This window comes from Quercus lobata, chromosome 3 (assembly GCF_001633185.2).
Source record: "Quercus lobata isolate SW786 chromosome 3, ValleyOak3.0 Primary Assembly, whole genome shotgun sequence".
NCBI classification, from domain to species: Eukaryota; Viridiplantae; Streptophyta; class Magnoliopsida; order Fagales; family Fagaceae; genus Quercus; species Quercus lobata.
In genome coordinates this window covers 64514714-64531185 of record NC_044906.1, presented here as the reverse complement: position 1 = coordinate 64531185, position 16472 = coordinate 64514714, and the positions used below count along the sequence as shown (strand labels likewise).

The following is a 16472-nucleotide window of genomic DNA, read 5'->3' as shown; positions in this document are numbered from 1 at the left end:
AAAGAATGACAGGTTGGTATGCACAATCCAAAAAGAATGACAGGTTGGGTTGTTGTTGATAAGGGAAATCATCATCATCATCACCACTACAGTACAACTGCACTATATATTTCTGGTGGTAAACCAATCAAAACAAGTCTTTATAACTGGTCTTTTTTAGATACCCTGCACTAAAAGTAATGCAATATTTATGCACACAACTGATCATTCTACGCTAGCTCTTCTCTGCTGTTTTGTGACATTACATTAGTAGTAGCTTTGAGCTGTCCCAATATGTGTGCTTTCCTTCTTCGTACTGCTTTGTTATTATAGTGAGGTCTGACACATTTTTTTGGAGGTCCATGCATGAACCACAAAATCAAACCAATTCCTGTGACTCATCAGAGCTTAATAATTGATATCACTGAATCATATACGGTCTTATTATTATGATAATTCAATGCCTCTCTCACTGTATACGAAAATCTGCCTAGATACCAACTAAATGTCACATCCCAATAGGGGTCAGTTATAGACTTTGTCATTTGTTTGTAACTTAATAGGAAAAAAGGGGTTTCGAAGGAATGACTTAAGTAGAGAAAATTTTGACATTTTACCATAATTAAAGTCCAATAACGAGGCCAGTGATAACTGATAACTATGTGAAAGTGATATAGTTTTAATTTTCAACCGTAACAAGTTATGTTAGTAATTGTACAAAATGTTGTGCTTACTATCAAGTACTTTTGGAATATAACCACTCAGTAATCACCTAATACTAAACTTATTTGACGGGAGTCTAAACTTATATCGTATTATATGGGGTATCACATTAATCGTACTATAAAAGCTTTTAATAATTATCCATCCTTCACATTACCTGTATGAAAAGGTGAGTGATTTTATAGTCATGACCGAGTCAACTTAAACTAAATAATGGGATGAAAAGTAAGAAGAAAAACAGAGCTTTATAGCTTGACAATGAAGGATAACAGCTAGTAATTAACAAGCTAGAGGCCAAAAAGGAACAAAATTCCAGCTTGACTAATTAGTCATGGTCTCAAAGGTAATGAGAACAAGAAACCACCACACATTAGTCCAGCATATGAAAGTTGTTAAATGTTTCCTTAAGACATTTCAAAAAATAGATAATCCTAAGTCCTAACAACAAGCAACAGTAGTCACAGATCACCTGCTTTTAGACCACAAGTGAAAGAAAGAGTCCCTTTTCAGTCTTTGTCTCTATGATATAGACTTTTCCTGTTGACCATGCCAATCTCGTTGCTGGATTCATCAAATCAGTTTTTGTTTTTTCATATTGTGCATGGTGCCATAATGTGTACAACTAACCATTAGTAAAAGAAATTGACAACTCTGGTTGAGCATCTCACAATAATGTCGGCAATATGTAAGAGGCATGATTGAGGCACATTAGCATAACGAGAAATGCTGGGTCAACAATATTTTTACAACAAATTTTAAGCGTCAAACTATTGCTGATTGGTAAAAAATTGATATCAATGGTAAACTCAAATTATAACTTGTAATAAATGTCACCTAGAATTTATTATGAAAGTGTCGTGGATGTAAAATTATTCTTAGATTCTTGGCCGATAGCTACTGCAAACTAATTTCCATGAGCCACAATAAGTACCTAACTTGCATCACTTTGTAAAGTTCATATTAAAAAATTGAACTTCACTAATAGACAATACACACGTTGCTCTTTTTATTAATTTATTTTTATCCAAAATTAATTAGAGGGAATCTTATCCAAAGATTTGAATGCAAATTTTTTTTGGAAAGAGCCAAAAGCGTCACTAGTAAAAAATATAAAAAGCTCTTGACTAATAGGCACTTTGCTCCCCATTTCTTCATTTAAAAGTTATCATAGTTTCTTAGTGAAATTTATAATATATTTTTGTGTTAAAAATTAGAACTTCATTTTCTTTTCCCTGCATGCTTGATTAAAAAAGAAAAAACAAAGTTAGACATTTTGTTCTGTTTATAATTATTATTACCAATAAAAAAAAAACATAATACTAATAAATTAAAATCCAATTATTTAACACTGAGAAGACTTCACCATCCTGCCCTGGATAGCAAGAATGTACACAAATAGGAGGAGAACAAGGACATTATTAGAGCAAGCTCCGTTTGGATCACGTCTGCATGTCTGTGTTACTGTATTTTTGCCCCTTTTTTTTTTTAACCAGCGTCTCTTGCACTGTTCATGGGACATGAATAGTGCATTAAGGCAAAGTTACAGTGTTTTCAGTAATGAACAGTAACCTAAAAATTTTTTTATTTTTTTATTTTCAGCAATAAATTTTTAATTTTCAACAAAATAAGCAGTATCCAAACATACACTAAGTAAACAAAGTTCAACCAAGAAAACCATCTTACAAAAGTGGGCCTAATTCGAGTTGGAGCTTATCAACTAATTAATGACACTATAACGTGTTTGGGTTAATCAATTTATTTCCTTTAGCTTATTTTACTTAAAAGAAATAGATTAATTAAAATATAATTGCACCTCTTTTTTATTTGTTAAAAAATTAATTATTACCTTAAAAAGCGATATTAATTAAAAAAAATAAAAGCTAATAAAAAACTTAGCTAACCCAAACTACCTTAATTTATGGAGGAGAAGGTTGAAGTGGGTTAAGACAAAAAGGGGTCAGGGGTTGGGACCCATTGTCCAGCTCGCTTGATGGTGTGTCCTTCTCGAGTCTCTCTGGCATAGTTGGTGGGTTACCTGACAATCCCACCTCAGACTCAATAGTACCGTTGGAACTATCTTCAATAATATTCACATTTTTTTTTTTGGCAATAATAATATTCACATTTTAGATTATCAAGTTCAAAGTCCAAAATTCAACTACCTCATGTGTCAAAAAATTCAACTACCTCAAACCATATAAAATTACATTACAGCATCGGTGTCAATTTACATTGACACTATATTTTTTATTTTATTTTTTAAATATTCTAAGGATGAGGAAAGATAATGGATGTTGATTGTTGTATGTAAAGAAAAAAAAATTATAAAATAAAGAAAATTTGATATTTTAATAAAATATAGTGTAAAATAGATAATTTGATGTGATGTATTTTGAAAAGTGAATATGTAATGTACAAAAAAGTAGATTCTTATATTAAAATAAATACAAATTTTTGCATAAATTAATGCGAATATTCTAAATAAAGAGAAAATATGTGGACAAAACTTTTGTGTTATAATTTTCACTGTAACCTTGACATGTGTGGCACTAAGTGGTTGATTCATGTGAAAATAATAGTTAACCAATATATATCATCAAGTTGTAAATGATGAACGTAGATTAACCGATAAATAATGATCCATCGTTCACAATCGATCATACAGTGCAAACGTCAAGATCAACCTTTATTCTTTTACAATATATATGATATCAGTCCGTCTACGAAAACAATCATTCACTTACATAATTTCACAACTTGTCGACTCATGCAATTATGAGTGGATAACATAAAGTGATGGGCTGTGCAAGGCGAAAAATGTTTATCACTCATGATCGTATAAATTAAAAAGTTATAAAATTAGGCATGTGTTTGACTGTGTTTATAGAATTATTCTTTCGATATCCAACCTTACCCGTCGTGTACTCCTATCCTAAGACTTAGGTCATCTCCATTCACATATTGCCACGAGGATTTCCAATACTACTTGAGTGGCTGTCACGACCATCCTTTTCTACCCCCAAAATGAAGGTCTGACTCTGACATAATCATTCTTTTTTTTTTCTTTCTCTTTTTTTTAATGCTAAAAAATAATATCAAAACTTAAAGGGCCAAAAAATAGCTCTTAATAATAATTTTATTACTCTTTTTATCTTTGCTTTGCTTTGTTTTTCTTTATGTTTATTCGCATATTGTTGACCTTTTCGGCCTCTAGCCCATGTTGACGTGCAAATTGGGTTGGGCTATATTGACAGTCAAACCTATAATAAAAAAATAAATTTTAAATTATGTATTTTAATTTTCAAATTTATCCTTTGTTCTCAAGTCGAATTCAGTCGAGTTTAAAAATGAACGATCGATTAAAACGATCATATCTTACTTTTGGGTTAGTAATTGGGATCGGTGGGTTGGGTTTTACACTTTTACTTTTACTCAAGGCTTATCAATTGTTTTAATTTAGGTTTTGAAATTCTAAAATCGTCTAAACATTATACTGTCTTACCCTAATGTCATTATGCTAATGGTAATGACTAATGTAGCAATTTCCTTTTTCATTTTTTGAACATATTATTCTTATAATATTTATATGACACGTTAAGTCACATGCTTGTCTCACAAATTTATCAAATATAAAGACAAAAAATTATTTCTAAAATTAAATGTAAAATATTTGTGGTCTTGAAATTTTGATTTGTGAGATTGGCATGTAACCTAATGTGACATTTCAATATTATAACATGTATTAGAAAAAATTGTCACCATTAGTAATTATTTATTATTCGCATAACAATGATAAGACATGGTAAAAATAACATCAAGTCATTTTTACAACTTTATAGAACAAATTGAAAATAGTTCCTGAATGAAACTAAAATTGGACTCATAATTTTGGGACCAAAATCATATTTTGACCTTGACTATTTAAGTACCTTTCATTAATAATAAAATATATAATTTTATCCATGACATACTTATTTATTTTTAATAATTTGATAGTTACAATATGGAATGAGAGATTTGAATATTGGACATCTCATTTGGAAATGTTGCCAATTGATCTAAGTACAAATCTCTCTCTATCTCTCATATGTTAATTATATGAGAATATCCACTTACATGTAAAGTATAAAGTCTTCGTTTTAGTGTAGAAGCAAACTCTTCAAATTTATGACCAACTTTTTTTCGTAATCATAAGGCATCAAATAGATATAGACTTAAACCTAAATGCTCCTTTGGGCCCTCATTCTCAATTTTGTTTTCATACTATTTAATATATCTCAACATTAAAATATAAATACTAATAATAATATAATTTAGTGGTGCTTCTTTATTATAATGTTCAATAGTAAGGTTTAAATATTACAATAAATGATTCTTTAATTGATTCCCCACCCCCCACCACCTAAAAAAAAGTTAGGTGTAGATTATCCTAAACTTATTCATGTCACATAGTACGTAAACCTTAAATAATCAATGTTAGTTGACAGATGATATATTAGTATGATTCTTCTTTCCATTGACATTACATTGACATATTGGGTGGAAATGGAATCATTCAAAACCCTACTCCATTACGTGATACATAACAACTTAGCCTTCATAGCAATCCAAGTTATATTTTATAATTTTTTTAAAGCTAGGCGTGAAAAAATTTATACCTATTACCAATATATTATCCCTCCCTCTATTATTGCACCTCACTTCTCACTTTTTCATATGACTTTTTTTTTTGGTTAAACAATAATTCTATTGATTATATTGAAGGCTATGTTTAAACGCCAAGTAACATGGTTTTATATGTCGGCATTTGTGGTTGGTTGACCTCTCTTAAATAAATATATAAATTTTCAATTGAATAAAAACAGGAAGAAATGATTGGCTTCAATTTAATAAAACTTTTTTTTTTTTTTGGGTAGGGCTTCCAAATGAATATTAAGAAAAGAACTCACTAACAAATGCTTGTGAAAATGAATTACAACTACATGCAGTTTTGCTCATAATAGAGTAATTAATAACTAGTAAAATTTCTATTCGTCAAATAAGAGATATGAGTTACAATCTCACATAAAAAACTAATTGGTGTTTTAGTCTAATTTTAAAGAACAATCATTAAAAATAAATGTCATAGTAGGTTTCAATTATTTCAACTAATAAAGTCCTTGATGGTTGAATAAAAGATTTACGGTTCAACCTCCACCTACACAAAAAATCAATTAGTGTCTTGATCTAATGATAAAGAGCCGCAATCATTAAAAGCATAAAACTCTCACAAAAAAAAGATTCAATAATTTAGGCAAACACCTATCCAAATGAAAATTTTAATGTTTGATTTGAATACCTTTAAATTATGTACGTCACAATCATAATTACTATCTAGATTTTGCAACGATTTGATGTGAATTGCCCCCCAATAATTTCAACGAAAGTCTACATCAAATGTGTGAAACCATATCTAGTGCGCTCTCTACCATAGTGTATATTATTCGGCCCACAAAAACAAAAGTTTTCTCAATTTCAAACTATTTGTTAATCACGTGATTGGACTATAGTATAATTTTTGGAGTCATTGTATTTGTGGTGCCATTTGTACTTCGGCAAATGGCAAAATACCAATCAAGGTCTCTCAAGTCTTGATTCTAGGACTAATTGAGTCTCAGTTTACTTTGTAAATTTGTGTAATTTGGAATTATTGCTTGATATTCTAGATGAAAACAATGACTGAGAAAAAATAATGACCGAGAAAGCAATCTAGAAGAAAATTGAATGGATTTAATTGTGGGGAATTTATAGCTTCTAGTTTGGTAGACAGTGGAAGAGTTGGATTTGTGGGTTTTCAAATAGTTGGTCCATATGTTGCTTTCATAGGAGACAAATTTATCAATTCTAACTGTGCATGATTGGAGCAATAAAGAAATACCAAGTATTGCAATTTTTTTCCATGCACATACGATTAATTGTTTGATAAAGACAGAAGTAGTTGAATTCCAGGAAATTCTTGGTTTTGACATTTGAATAGAAAAAATGTTTTCTAAAGCTAATGCTAAATTTAGGTGTGTGGCTGTAAATCATATCAAACTTTAAAAGAGTAGTATACAGCTTTAGAAAATATAATTCTTTAGGGGATAAAATTGCATAGACAATGCAGCAAGTAATGTACTACTTCTGTATATCTTTCTTTTTACAGACCCTTATGCAAAATGATGAAATAGCATCCACACCAATAGTCCACATCAAGAAAGCAAAGGCAGCATTTAGGCCATGAAAAGCATTGACAGCAATGAAGTCACAATTATCTGACCCACTAAAAAGTAAAGAGTTGGAACAATTGTGCTCTGTAATAAGCTGTAGCCTGTAGGGGAAGGAACTGTGTCTGTGTAGCTTTAACCAGATAAAAAGTTTTTCATGTCTTTAGGACAAAGAAATAAAAAAACTGAAAAATAAACTCCTCTACTTTTTTGTTTGAATGTTCCTAGTAAGTAAAAATAAACCTTAACATATCCAATTTCAAGTTATTTCTAAGGTGAATTTGTCACACTACTTAATATCATCCTAGTGTCAATTATCTCCTTGGAAATTTGATTGATGCATTTTTTTTTCCTCTTGAGCTTTAATCTTTATCTCAGTTTGCAATCTCTCTTCAATTATTAGCATACAACCATCAAATATGATGTGTCAATCAATAATCTTATGACTCAATAGTTTTGTCTAGTTTTTCTCATAAGAAGAACTAGGATTCAAAACCGCCTCATCACATTTGTCGTAAAAAAACAAGCACATGAATATAATGCAACAATAAGAGTTTATATTTTTTTAGGTGTCGGAAATGGGAAAGTAAGGTTTGAACTGCAAACATGATATACCACAAAAGATGTCATTCAAAAGTATTCATTTCTAATTACATTAAAAAAGTATAGAAGTTAGTGATCTTACCTTGAATTTGTTTATATATCAAAGGCACATAACATATTATGCTAAATTGATTTCTGTAAGGTTATTCGCATGTACATGAATGTAAAGGTTTTGTAACAGCAATATGGGCTCTACAATGAGTGAGAACTTTTCCTTTGGTTGAAGTTTTTGAAAATTCGTTGAAATGGAATTACCAAGTACTAACAAAGTTCCAGGGGCAAAATGCTTCGATTCAAAACTCAAAAAGAGGTAATTTACACAAGGAAGAAAACAAGAAGTAAATTACAGCAAAGATTCACCATAATTGCAACACTTAAACAGCTTATAAATTGGCCAAACTCTCTCTCTTTTTAAATCTAATTAAACATAATCATTTTATAGCCGATTTTGCTTGTCAGCTCGACATAATCCTTCTTTAGCAGATAAAAAGTGGTCATTTTGATGAAGTGGGTGAATTTTTTTCTCAGTTGTACCAGTACATCACAAAGATGATTATCGATTAACAAACTATATAACCAAATGAGCTTTATGAGATGGACATAAATAAGGCCTTAGTAGAAGTAAGGATAAAATCTTATCCGAGTATGGTGTACCAAATGTTCATTTGCAATGCCCATCACAAGATTTTTCCAATGCCACTCTCTTTGTTGGACTCATCGATGATAGATGTATTTTTGTCCCCAAAAGTTGTTTGGCCTACAGCAACTTATGTTAACTGTGCTCTGTGCACATGTAGGCTGGAATTGACCCAAAAAACATGTAGGCTAGAACAAGAAGATGCTCGTCCTTTTGGGACTTGCTTGGCCTACTGCAACATATATGGTACTGTTCACATGTATTCTGGCAAGAGATGCTATTCCTTTACTCCTTTTCTTTAGGCCAAAATGAAGGGTTCCAAGGCATGCTTTTACTTTTGGGGTAAGCTTTGAGGCAAAAAGATGAAATTTTCAGGACAAGACTGTTGGAGATAATCAAGACCATTTGTCCTTTGCTTGTAAATACAAAGGCTAAATTTGAACAGAGGTGCTAAGAAAAAGTATAGGGCTATAAGAACAGCTAGGCATTGATATAGGGATGGTGTTACAAAATTTAAAAGGCTTGCTTTTGCTGCTAATTGTTTATAATATCCCAAGAGAAAGAAACAATAGATTGTTCTAAACATTCTTATCAACTGATTGTTGTTGCTAAAAGGGTAACCAGAGCAGAGATATTAGGCTTCTAATGCTTTTCGAAAAAAAAAGAAAAAAAAAAAAAAGGATTGTACTCAGGTTACTAAATTGAGACTTTGTTGAATGGAATTGCTATTTATGTTCAAACAAAAAGCTAGAGTTAGCACAACATCGGATTGTTTGGTAATCTTCGGTATGCTTTTGCCTGTGCTATAACATCGGATTCAGTGTTAAAAGCAAAATTCAAAGACCAGGCAAAAGCATACTGAAATTAATTCATATTTTGCTGAAACTTAACTATTTTCAAGTGAGAAAAGGCAGTTAACAGAATAAACAAAAGCATCACCAACTTCCAAAACATTCTTCCAAATAAATAGTAACATAAACTTTCAAAACATTCTTACAACTATGAACCATTGAACCGGCTTCCAAAACATTTTTCCAGATAAATAGTAACATCACCTACTTTCAAAAACATTCTTCCTGAAAATGAACTCAGTCGAGCCCCCAAGACTACCCAATAATTTTTCTCTATATAAAGAATTTCCTCAAGCACATTTAGACAGAAGAACCAAATAGGTTCCAGTCATTAACTTTAAAGCTAGAAACTGCCAGTCTAAAAACATCAGCCATTGGCATACAACCAGCTTGTGTGGCAGGAACAGCTAAACCAGCGCCAACTGCGCTGGCACTTTCACTCAAAGGGCTGCAACCACAAGAACATAACGGAAATGTTATGAAAAAAAACAAGCAACAAAGAATCTGCATCCACAAAAACAAAATTTAATTCCTTTCATCAATTTTATTTTACCTAAATCAATTTAGACAATAACTTAGGCTGGGTTTTGGATCTCCAATTAAAGCAGCCAACTGCCTCTCAAAGATGTTACAATTTTTTTAAATAAATAAATAATGCCCTGCTTTTTAGCTATTGGCAAAGTTTTTCCACCCAGGCTCCTCAAACAGTAGCGAAAATGAGGGAGCATATGCTGTAATGGCATTTAAATTTTACAGGCTCTACTTTTGGAAAAATTACTTGCAATGAGCAACGTAAGGCTACCATACATCAATCCTCAAGAAAGACTCCTTGGACCTTAAATGTTTCAGGAGGTTAAGAGATTAGAAAGGCAGATCCACACAAACACACTTCGTGAATTGTTGGTACATCCCCTCACAAATCCATCCTACAAGTGCTGCTGTTTCAGATGATTTAAAGCTCTAAAATCTATCAACTATGAAAGATCTCTCATATAAACTCCCGTTTCATAAGACAATACCTGATATGTGAATTCTACTAGCATGAAAATCTAAACATATTTACATCTCTCTCTCACTCTGAATATTTGCATAAGTATAGGACCGTAGGTATCTTGGCCATCTAGTTCATAAGAAGATATTTACACTTTTCTGGCCCAATGTAGATCAATTGGTAGACTCTCTGTGTGTGTATCAAGAAATCTATGATTTCTGGTTAATGGGGATCAATTTGTAAAATATTTTGATAAACAATTTATTTGGTATATGGCATCTAATTACTGGAACTTACCTTATATGAAGGGGCTCATATGCAGTAATTAGCACATCTGTACCAACTTCCTTAAGACGTAGATTTGCCAAATAGACCTGTAGAAATTAAGGAACAAACTCTACTTAGAAATTAAACACTACTTGAAGACTTTAGAGGAGAAGAAAAAAACAAGAACAAGAACAAGAACAAGCTTACCTTAACAATATTTTGTGCTTCCCTTCCTTGCCGCCCCTTAGAAATAGCCTATGTATAAGAATCACCAAAAGTTAGATAAACTAGACAGAAAAAAATAAACAGAGATCATAAGAAAATTATATGATGATTTCTACTATAATTTTTCTTAAAAGTTCATGGCCTTAAATTTAAGTAATGATTTTGTTTCTATTTTATATAAAGGCTATTACTCATCCATGCATCGTGAAAATTGATAACGCTTCCCTACACAGTAGAAAGAAGAAGAAGAAAACAAAGATAACGCTTCCCTACCCAGTACAATTACTAGCAAGAAAATTGATTTGGGTGAAAAACTCAAGAAGAAAAGGCTGCAGGAAGTAAGATTCCAATCCAAAGGGAAATTTGTTGAGTATTGTACTACAAAATTGAGTAATAGAGAAGTTGTATTCCAGCAACCATATAAAGCATATTCTTCTTAAGGTTTTAATTGTATCCCACATTAATTATGTCTAACATTTTATAGAAATTGATTGTGGAGAGGGGGAAAAAAATAAGATGACAGTCTCAGGTCCATCCAAGTCACAATAGAAAGCCCATAAGCACAACAAACATTGGCTCATGCCTGTGTCCTATTTACAAGGCAAAAACCTTCCATAGAATCAGACCTATCAAATCCTCAACTAAAGATAATTGATTTATTGAGCAACCAAATGTATGTTCCTTTCATTTTTTTACAAGTGACCAACCAAATGAATGTTATGGTTTGAACTTTCAATCGACAACTTTGGACAGGCTAAACATAACAATCCAAGTCCATTAACATCACAGTTTTGAGTAGTGAACAGTTACTAACAACCACAAATGCAACAATTGTTAATAAATTTGGAACTACACCTTGATTCCTCACTATAGTTTGTGATTTGAAAAGTCAGAGGCCAAGAAGCCATGTCTTACTGTAGACATAATAAATTATCCACATTGTTCTCAATGGGTAGCAGCAAGATTTGGAATTGCAAGCTAATAGCACTGCAATAGCACAACTGAAAGGAAAAGCTAGAAAAGTAAGACAAAGGGGAAAGTAAATATATATGCAATAGATAAGGCACATACCATCTGGCCAACCGCAGTTGTGACAACAGCAGGTATGTTTCTGTAACACAACCCAGGGGCGTCAATAACTCCAGACTGCTCAATCACCTGAAATTAAATTGAAAATCATGAGTGCTGCCCGTAGCCACTGACTCACTGTTCCATTGCCAAATCAAAGTAGATAATACAAATTGGGGCATCATAATTATATCAAAAGTGGAATCGCCTAGGCTTCCTTTTGAAGGTTATTTCAGAACTCAAACCAACCTTAGAACCCAAAACTCAAAATCCCCAACAAAATAGAATTATTTGTCTCCCTTTGCTGGCCAATACAGAAATAACCAGATATATGAAGGAAAAGTTGTAGATACATCATAGAGTGCACTGGCTCCACATATCACAATCCATGTGCAATCCACATTCATAATTTTCTTAATAGAGACAAACTTCATAGCATTACCAACTCCCAAAAATCAGTGACAATCCAAACTGCATACTAGTTATTTATAAAATTACTGTTTTGATTTTAGTATATAACATTATAGTGAAACTAACTCAACTATAGGGGTAACACCATAGACCTATGCTGTTTCAATACATTCAAAGTATGAAGCACAAGTATTAGTCTATAACAATTTAGTTTGAAGTGGTAGAAAGATGAACTAATTAGTTAATTCAAATACGCCATCGCACTATCAGTGTTTCCTGAACATAGAGGTGCAGTGCCAAATTACTAAATCAAACAAGGAGGACCACATAAAACAACACTTGTTCTGCGCAATCAAGCGTCAGAAGCTAGCATGGGGTAATTTCAAACATACATTGTCCATCTAATAGCATTTTGGAAGATTGTTATGCTTGCATAATTAAAATAGTGCTATTTAGTGAAATCAAGAGTATGTGAATCAACCCATTGGGTGGGGGTTAAGGCAGCCTACCAACTGCTTTCCCTTTTAGAAAAGGATTCTCTCCATTTGAAATGAATCCATGAAATGTATGTCTAGTGCCACATCATTTAAATGTGTGGCACTTTATACATTGCTAAATATATACTAAAAATAAAATCTTAATCGCGAAACAGACTCTCTTGAAATAGATACGCAAGAGTTTAGTATCCTTCTTATTAAGTAAAAAAGAGATTTACCATGCCTTCTTCAGCTTCTTGCTCAGTGGCAAGGTCTTGAAGAAACCAGACAGCACTTCCATCATCTCCAACTTCATGCTTCAAATCTAAGAGCTCGAAAATCAAACTCTCATCACGAGCAGGGTCCACAAACACCTCCTATAAAATAGACCCACAAATTCAAACTAAAAAACCTCAGAAAATTATTACTGCTACACATCAAACAGAGGATTAATAAAGTAAATACCAAATTTAGTGACCCAACATTTTTCACAAGTCCATGTAAAAGTGACACAAATTTTTTTCTTCCCACAACTTTATCACATGTGGTATGTTGTGATTAATACAACAAAAACCAATAAAACAATACTTCACAATTGCTAAGACAACAAATTGTTAATGATAAATAATAAACGGCAAGTTGTTATTTATTACTACTGATTTGTAAAAAAATAATTTCAATAGTAGGTTGAAAAAAAAAAAAAAAAAAACCTGATGATCAGGGACTTGCCGAATATTGCTCACGTCCTGTAAATTTAGGTACAGCAGAAAAGTCAATTTCACAATTCAACACAGCCTCCAATGTAATGTACAACATCAGTGAAAGTAAAATACTAAATAGAACTACAACTAAAAATAAACAGACCTGGAATCTATTAGGGAATGTACTAGATATCGCACCGCCATACAATGGACGCTCCGAATATAAATCTGTACTCATTTTTATTTTCTAAGACAAAAGACAAAGACAAAGACAGAGAAACCTTTAAAACTCCGAAACAAATGAAAATAATCACAGAAATCAAATTAAGCTTAGTAATCGAAGAATTGAACCTGTGATGAAAAAACGAAGTGAAATGAAAGAGAGAGAGAGACAGAAGGGTGTAGATAGTTTGCGAAAATTCGCGGTTTTGTGGATTTGGGTTTATATAGGGTGTGGGTTTGCGTTCAAATGCAGCGAAGTCATGTCGTTGGGGGTGTCAAATGGTTGGGTTTAAGTGGACATAATTGGGTTAACCCATTTACCCATTAAAACCCCCCATTTAACTAATTGCTTATAATCCAAATCCAACCCTATGAATAAACTCAACTTACCTAACTATTAAAATTACTAAAATGCCATTAAAGTGTATACCTCAGCACTTTCTTGAATTCCCTTTTCCCTCTCTAACTTTCCCGAGAAAATTCCAATCTTTGATCAATTTCTTGGCCTCTTCATCAAATTGTAACGTCTAGAGAACACCATCATTGAATTTCAACTATTTGGGACCTGAGAAAACACAAACAGTTAAAAGACCTTCACTTCAAACCCTTAAAAACACAACCATATCTTTTACACCAAAAAATTCACTTTTTTTTTTTATTTGTTCAGATTTTCCAGCAACCAAAACAGAGAAAAGAAAAGTCAAAACCTTTAAACTCATCAAAAACCTAATCTACCATAAAGACGCCCCAAAAAAAAAGGAATAAAATTTTCTCCTTTCATTTTCCAAAATTTTCTCGGCAACCAAACAGAACCTAAGATTTGAGGATCTGATCTTGTACGACAAATAAGACTGGAAATCGAGAGAAATCAAAGCGCGTATATATAGATATGAATGTAAGTGCGAAAAAGTTACCAACGGCGCCGGCGAGGCCACGATGGTGAATGAGATGAGGCGATGATGATTGAGGCGATGATGATTGAGGAGATGAGAGGCGAGTTAGAGCTGCGGCTCTACGAGCTGCTGCTGCTGCCACAGTAGCCATTGCGCCGGCGAGGCCATTGCTTAGATATAAATGTAAGTGCGAAAAAGTTACCAGCGGCGCCGGCGAGGCCACGGCGGCGAATGAGATGAGGCGACGATGATTGAGGAGATGAGAGTCGAGTTAGAGCTGCTTTGATGTGAGAGAAACCAAGCAGATCGGAAATGGAGACAATGGAGAGAGAGAAGTGTTTGGACGCCTAGAAAATGGAGGAAACTGAAAACACGCCTGAGGTTTTTTTTTTTTTTTTGAATGGGATGGGCTTGATTGGATTTGAATACATTGTTTTTAGGTTAAATGGATATCAATGGGTTTTTAATTAAAATCCAATAATTACTGGGTCTAATTGAGTCGATATCCATTTAATCCAACTAATAATTAGACGTGTTTGAGTTCAATTAGAGTATGTAGATTTGGATAGACAAATGGTTTGGACTTACTTTTCCACCCTTATGAATGCGTAATAAGCACACCGAATTCCTAATCAGGTCAGGTCTCTCTCAATTATAGTGCTCTCGTGCCTTGGCACGTGGTAGCAAGTGGAAGTCTTGCAGTTCCTTGCAAGAAGTGGAGTGCCTCCTCTGGGTGAGGCAGCTGGTTTTGTTTGTTTTTGTTTCTTTTTCTTTTGTTTTGGTTCTGTTCTAGTGTCAAACAGTTGTGGGTTTCCTAAAAGGCTTACATAGATTAAGAGTGAATAAGCGAGCTACCCATGGCAGAGGAGTTAGAGGAGTTGTGGAAGAAACTAACGTTTACAGAGGAAGAAGATAAGGGAATAGAGCTGGACAGTAGAAGCACAAGTGCTGCAAGAAAGGTGGGGAAGTATTGTGCTGTAATGAAGATCCTATCCCAAAGGAGTATAAATGTGGATGCATTGAGAAAGAATTTAAGAATGTTGTGGAAGCCTAATAAAGGGGTCCAGATTTCTGAAATAGAAGAGGAATTGTTCTTGGTTGAGTTTGGTGATGAGAAGGATAAGAAGAAGGTGCTGGATATGTGTCCTTGGAGCTATGAGAAGCAACTAATTCTCATTCAAGAATACGTAGGTGAGTTGACTCCGAAGGAGATTGAAGTTAAATGGGCTCCTTTCTGGATTCAGATCTATAACTTACCCTTGAACAGCAGGACAAAAGAGACAGGATGAGCCATTGGGTCGTGTTTAGGGTCAGTGCTAGATGTGGATGTAACAAAGGCTGGAGTACAATGGGGTAAGTGTCTCCGTGTTAGAGTGAAAATCGATGTAACTAAGAAATTGGTGCGGGGGAAGAAAATCTCATCAGAAGGTGGAGAGCAAAAATGGGTTAATTTTAGATATGAGAGATTACCCAATTTTTGTTACAGATGTGGGTTGCTTAGCCACTCTCTAAAGGAGTGCAGTGAAGGGAAGATTCCAAGTGAGAATGAAGGAAATAGCCAGCTTCAGTATGGAGCGTGGCTAAGGGGGGAGCCACTGCGAAGGGGAGGGAAGGAAGTGGTCATACAGGGAATAAGAAGAAGCACAGCGGATCATACAAAGGCTGCTGAAGGAGGTCTGGCAGTCCAGCCGGAACAGAGAGTCACGGCAAAGGGAAAAAAGGAAGAAGGTAGCAATCCCGTGAATGACATGACAAGTCAGGGGTGTAGCTATCCACTACGTGACGTGGGGGCAGAAACCATTTCTAAGCAGGTGTCAGAGAAAATACATGAGGAAGGTAAGGTCAAAGGGATGGAAAAAAAAGATAGAGGTGCAGGTAACTGATTTGGGGGGATTTGGTGAGGAAAAGTCAGGGTGCAAACCAGGTTTGGTTGAAGGAATGCAGTGGGAATCAGTGTTGAATCAGGGGGTAAGGCCAATACCAGAAGAAAGGTTGGAGCCTCAGTTTGTTTTAAATACGAAAGAGGTTGGGCCGGGTGCTGAGAGTCCAGAAATGGGCCCATTAGCGTTAAGTTTTGATGATAAAAAAGGTTGGGTTGCTGAAAACTTGGGCCCAACAAGTAGGCACTGGAAGAGGTTAGCTAGAGAAAATAGTAAGCAGACTTCTCAAGAAGGTGAAAA

General features: G+C 33.8%; 1 protein-coding gene and 1 pseudogene across 2 annotated transcripts; one reads left to right on the top strand and one right to left on the bottom strand.

Moving 5' to 3' along the window:
* Window positions 1-9130: 9130 nt before the first annotated feature.
* LOC115982835 (ran guanine nucleotide release factor) lies at window positions 9131-14897 on the bottom strand. 2 transcript variants are annotated; one of them, XM_031105552.1, is made up of 9 exons: window positions 14314-14897; window positions 13830-13964; window positions 13341-13424; window positions 13187-13222; window positions 12716-12853; window positions 11593-11679; window positions 10504-10551; window positions 10327-10403; window positions 9131-9486 (listed from the first exon to the last, which is right to left on the bottom strand). In XM_031105552.1, exons 3-9 carry the CDS (start codon window positions 13413-13415, stop codon window positions 9339-9341), a joined length of 609 nt encoding a protein of 202 aa, XP_030961412.1. In that variant the 5' UTR covers window positions 13416-13424; window positions 13830-13964; window positions 14314-14897; the 3' UTR covers window positions 9131-9338. The 2 variants fall into 2 exon arrangements, with proteins under 2 accessions (XP_030961412.1, XP_030961413.1); XM_031105553.1 differs by lacking the exons at window positions 13830-13964; window positions 14314-14897 and adding an exon at window positions 13529-13731.
* Window positions 14898-15395: 498 nt separating this feature from the next.
* Window positions 15396-16208, top strand: LOC115982834 (annotated as a pseudogene).
* Window positions 16209-16472: the final 264 nt, after the last annotated feature.

What these genes read in the sequence shown, in the direction of transcription:
- LOC115982835 (XM_031105552.1), bottom strand. Translation starts at nt 13,415, where the DNA reads ATGAGTACAGATTTATATTCGGAGCGTCCATTGTATGGCGGTGCGATA. An exon ending in CATTCCCTAATAGATTCCAG is followed by an intron (nt 13,223 to 13,340) that starts GTCTGTTTATTT and finishes CTAAATTTACAG; the next exon opens with GACGTGAGCAATATTCGGCA. An exon ending in TATGAGCCCCTTCATATAAG is followed by an intron (nt 9,487 to 10,326) that starts GTAAGTTCCAGT and finishes TTGTGGTTGCAG; the next exon opens with CCCTTTGAGTGAAAGTGCCA.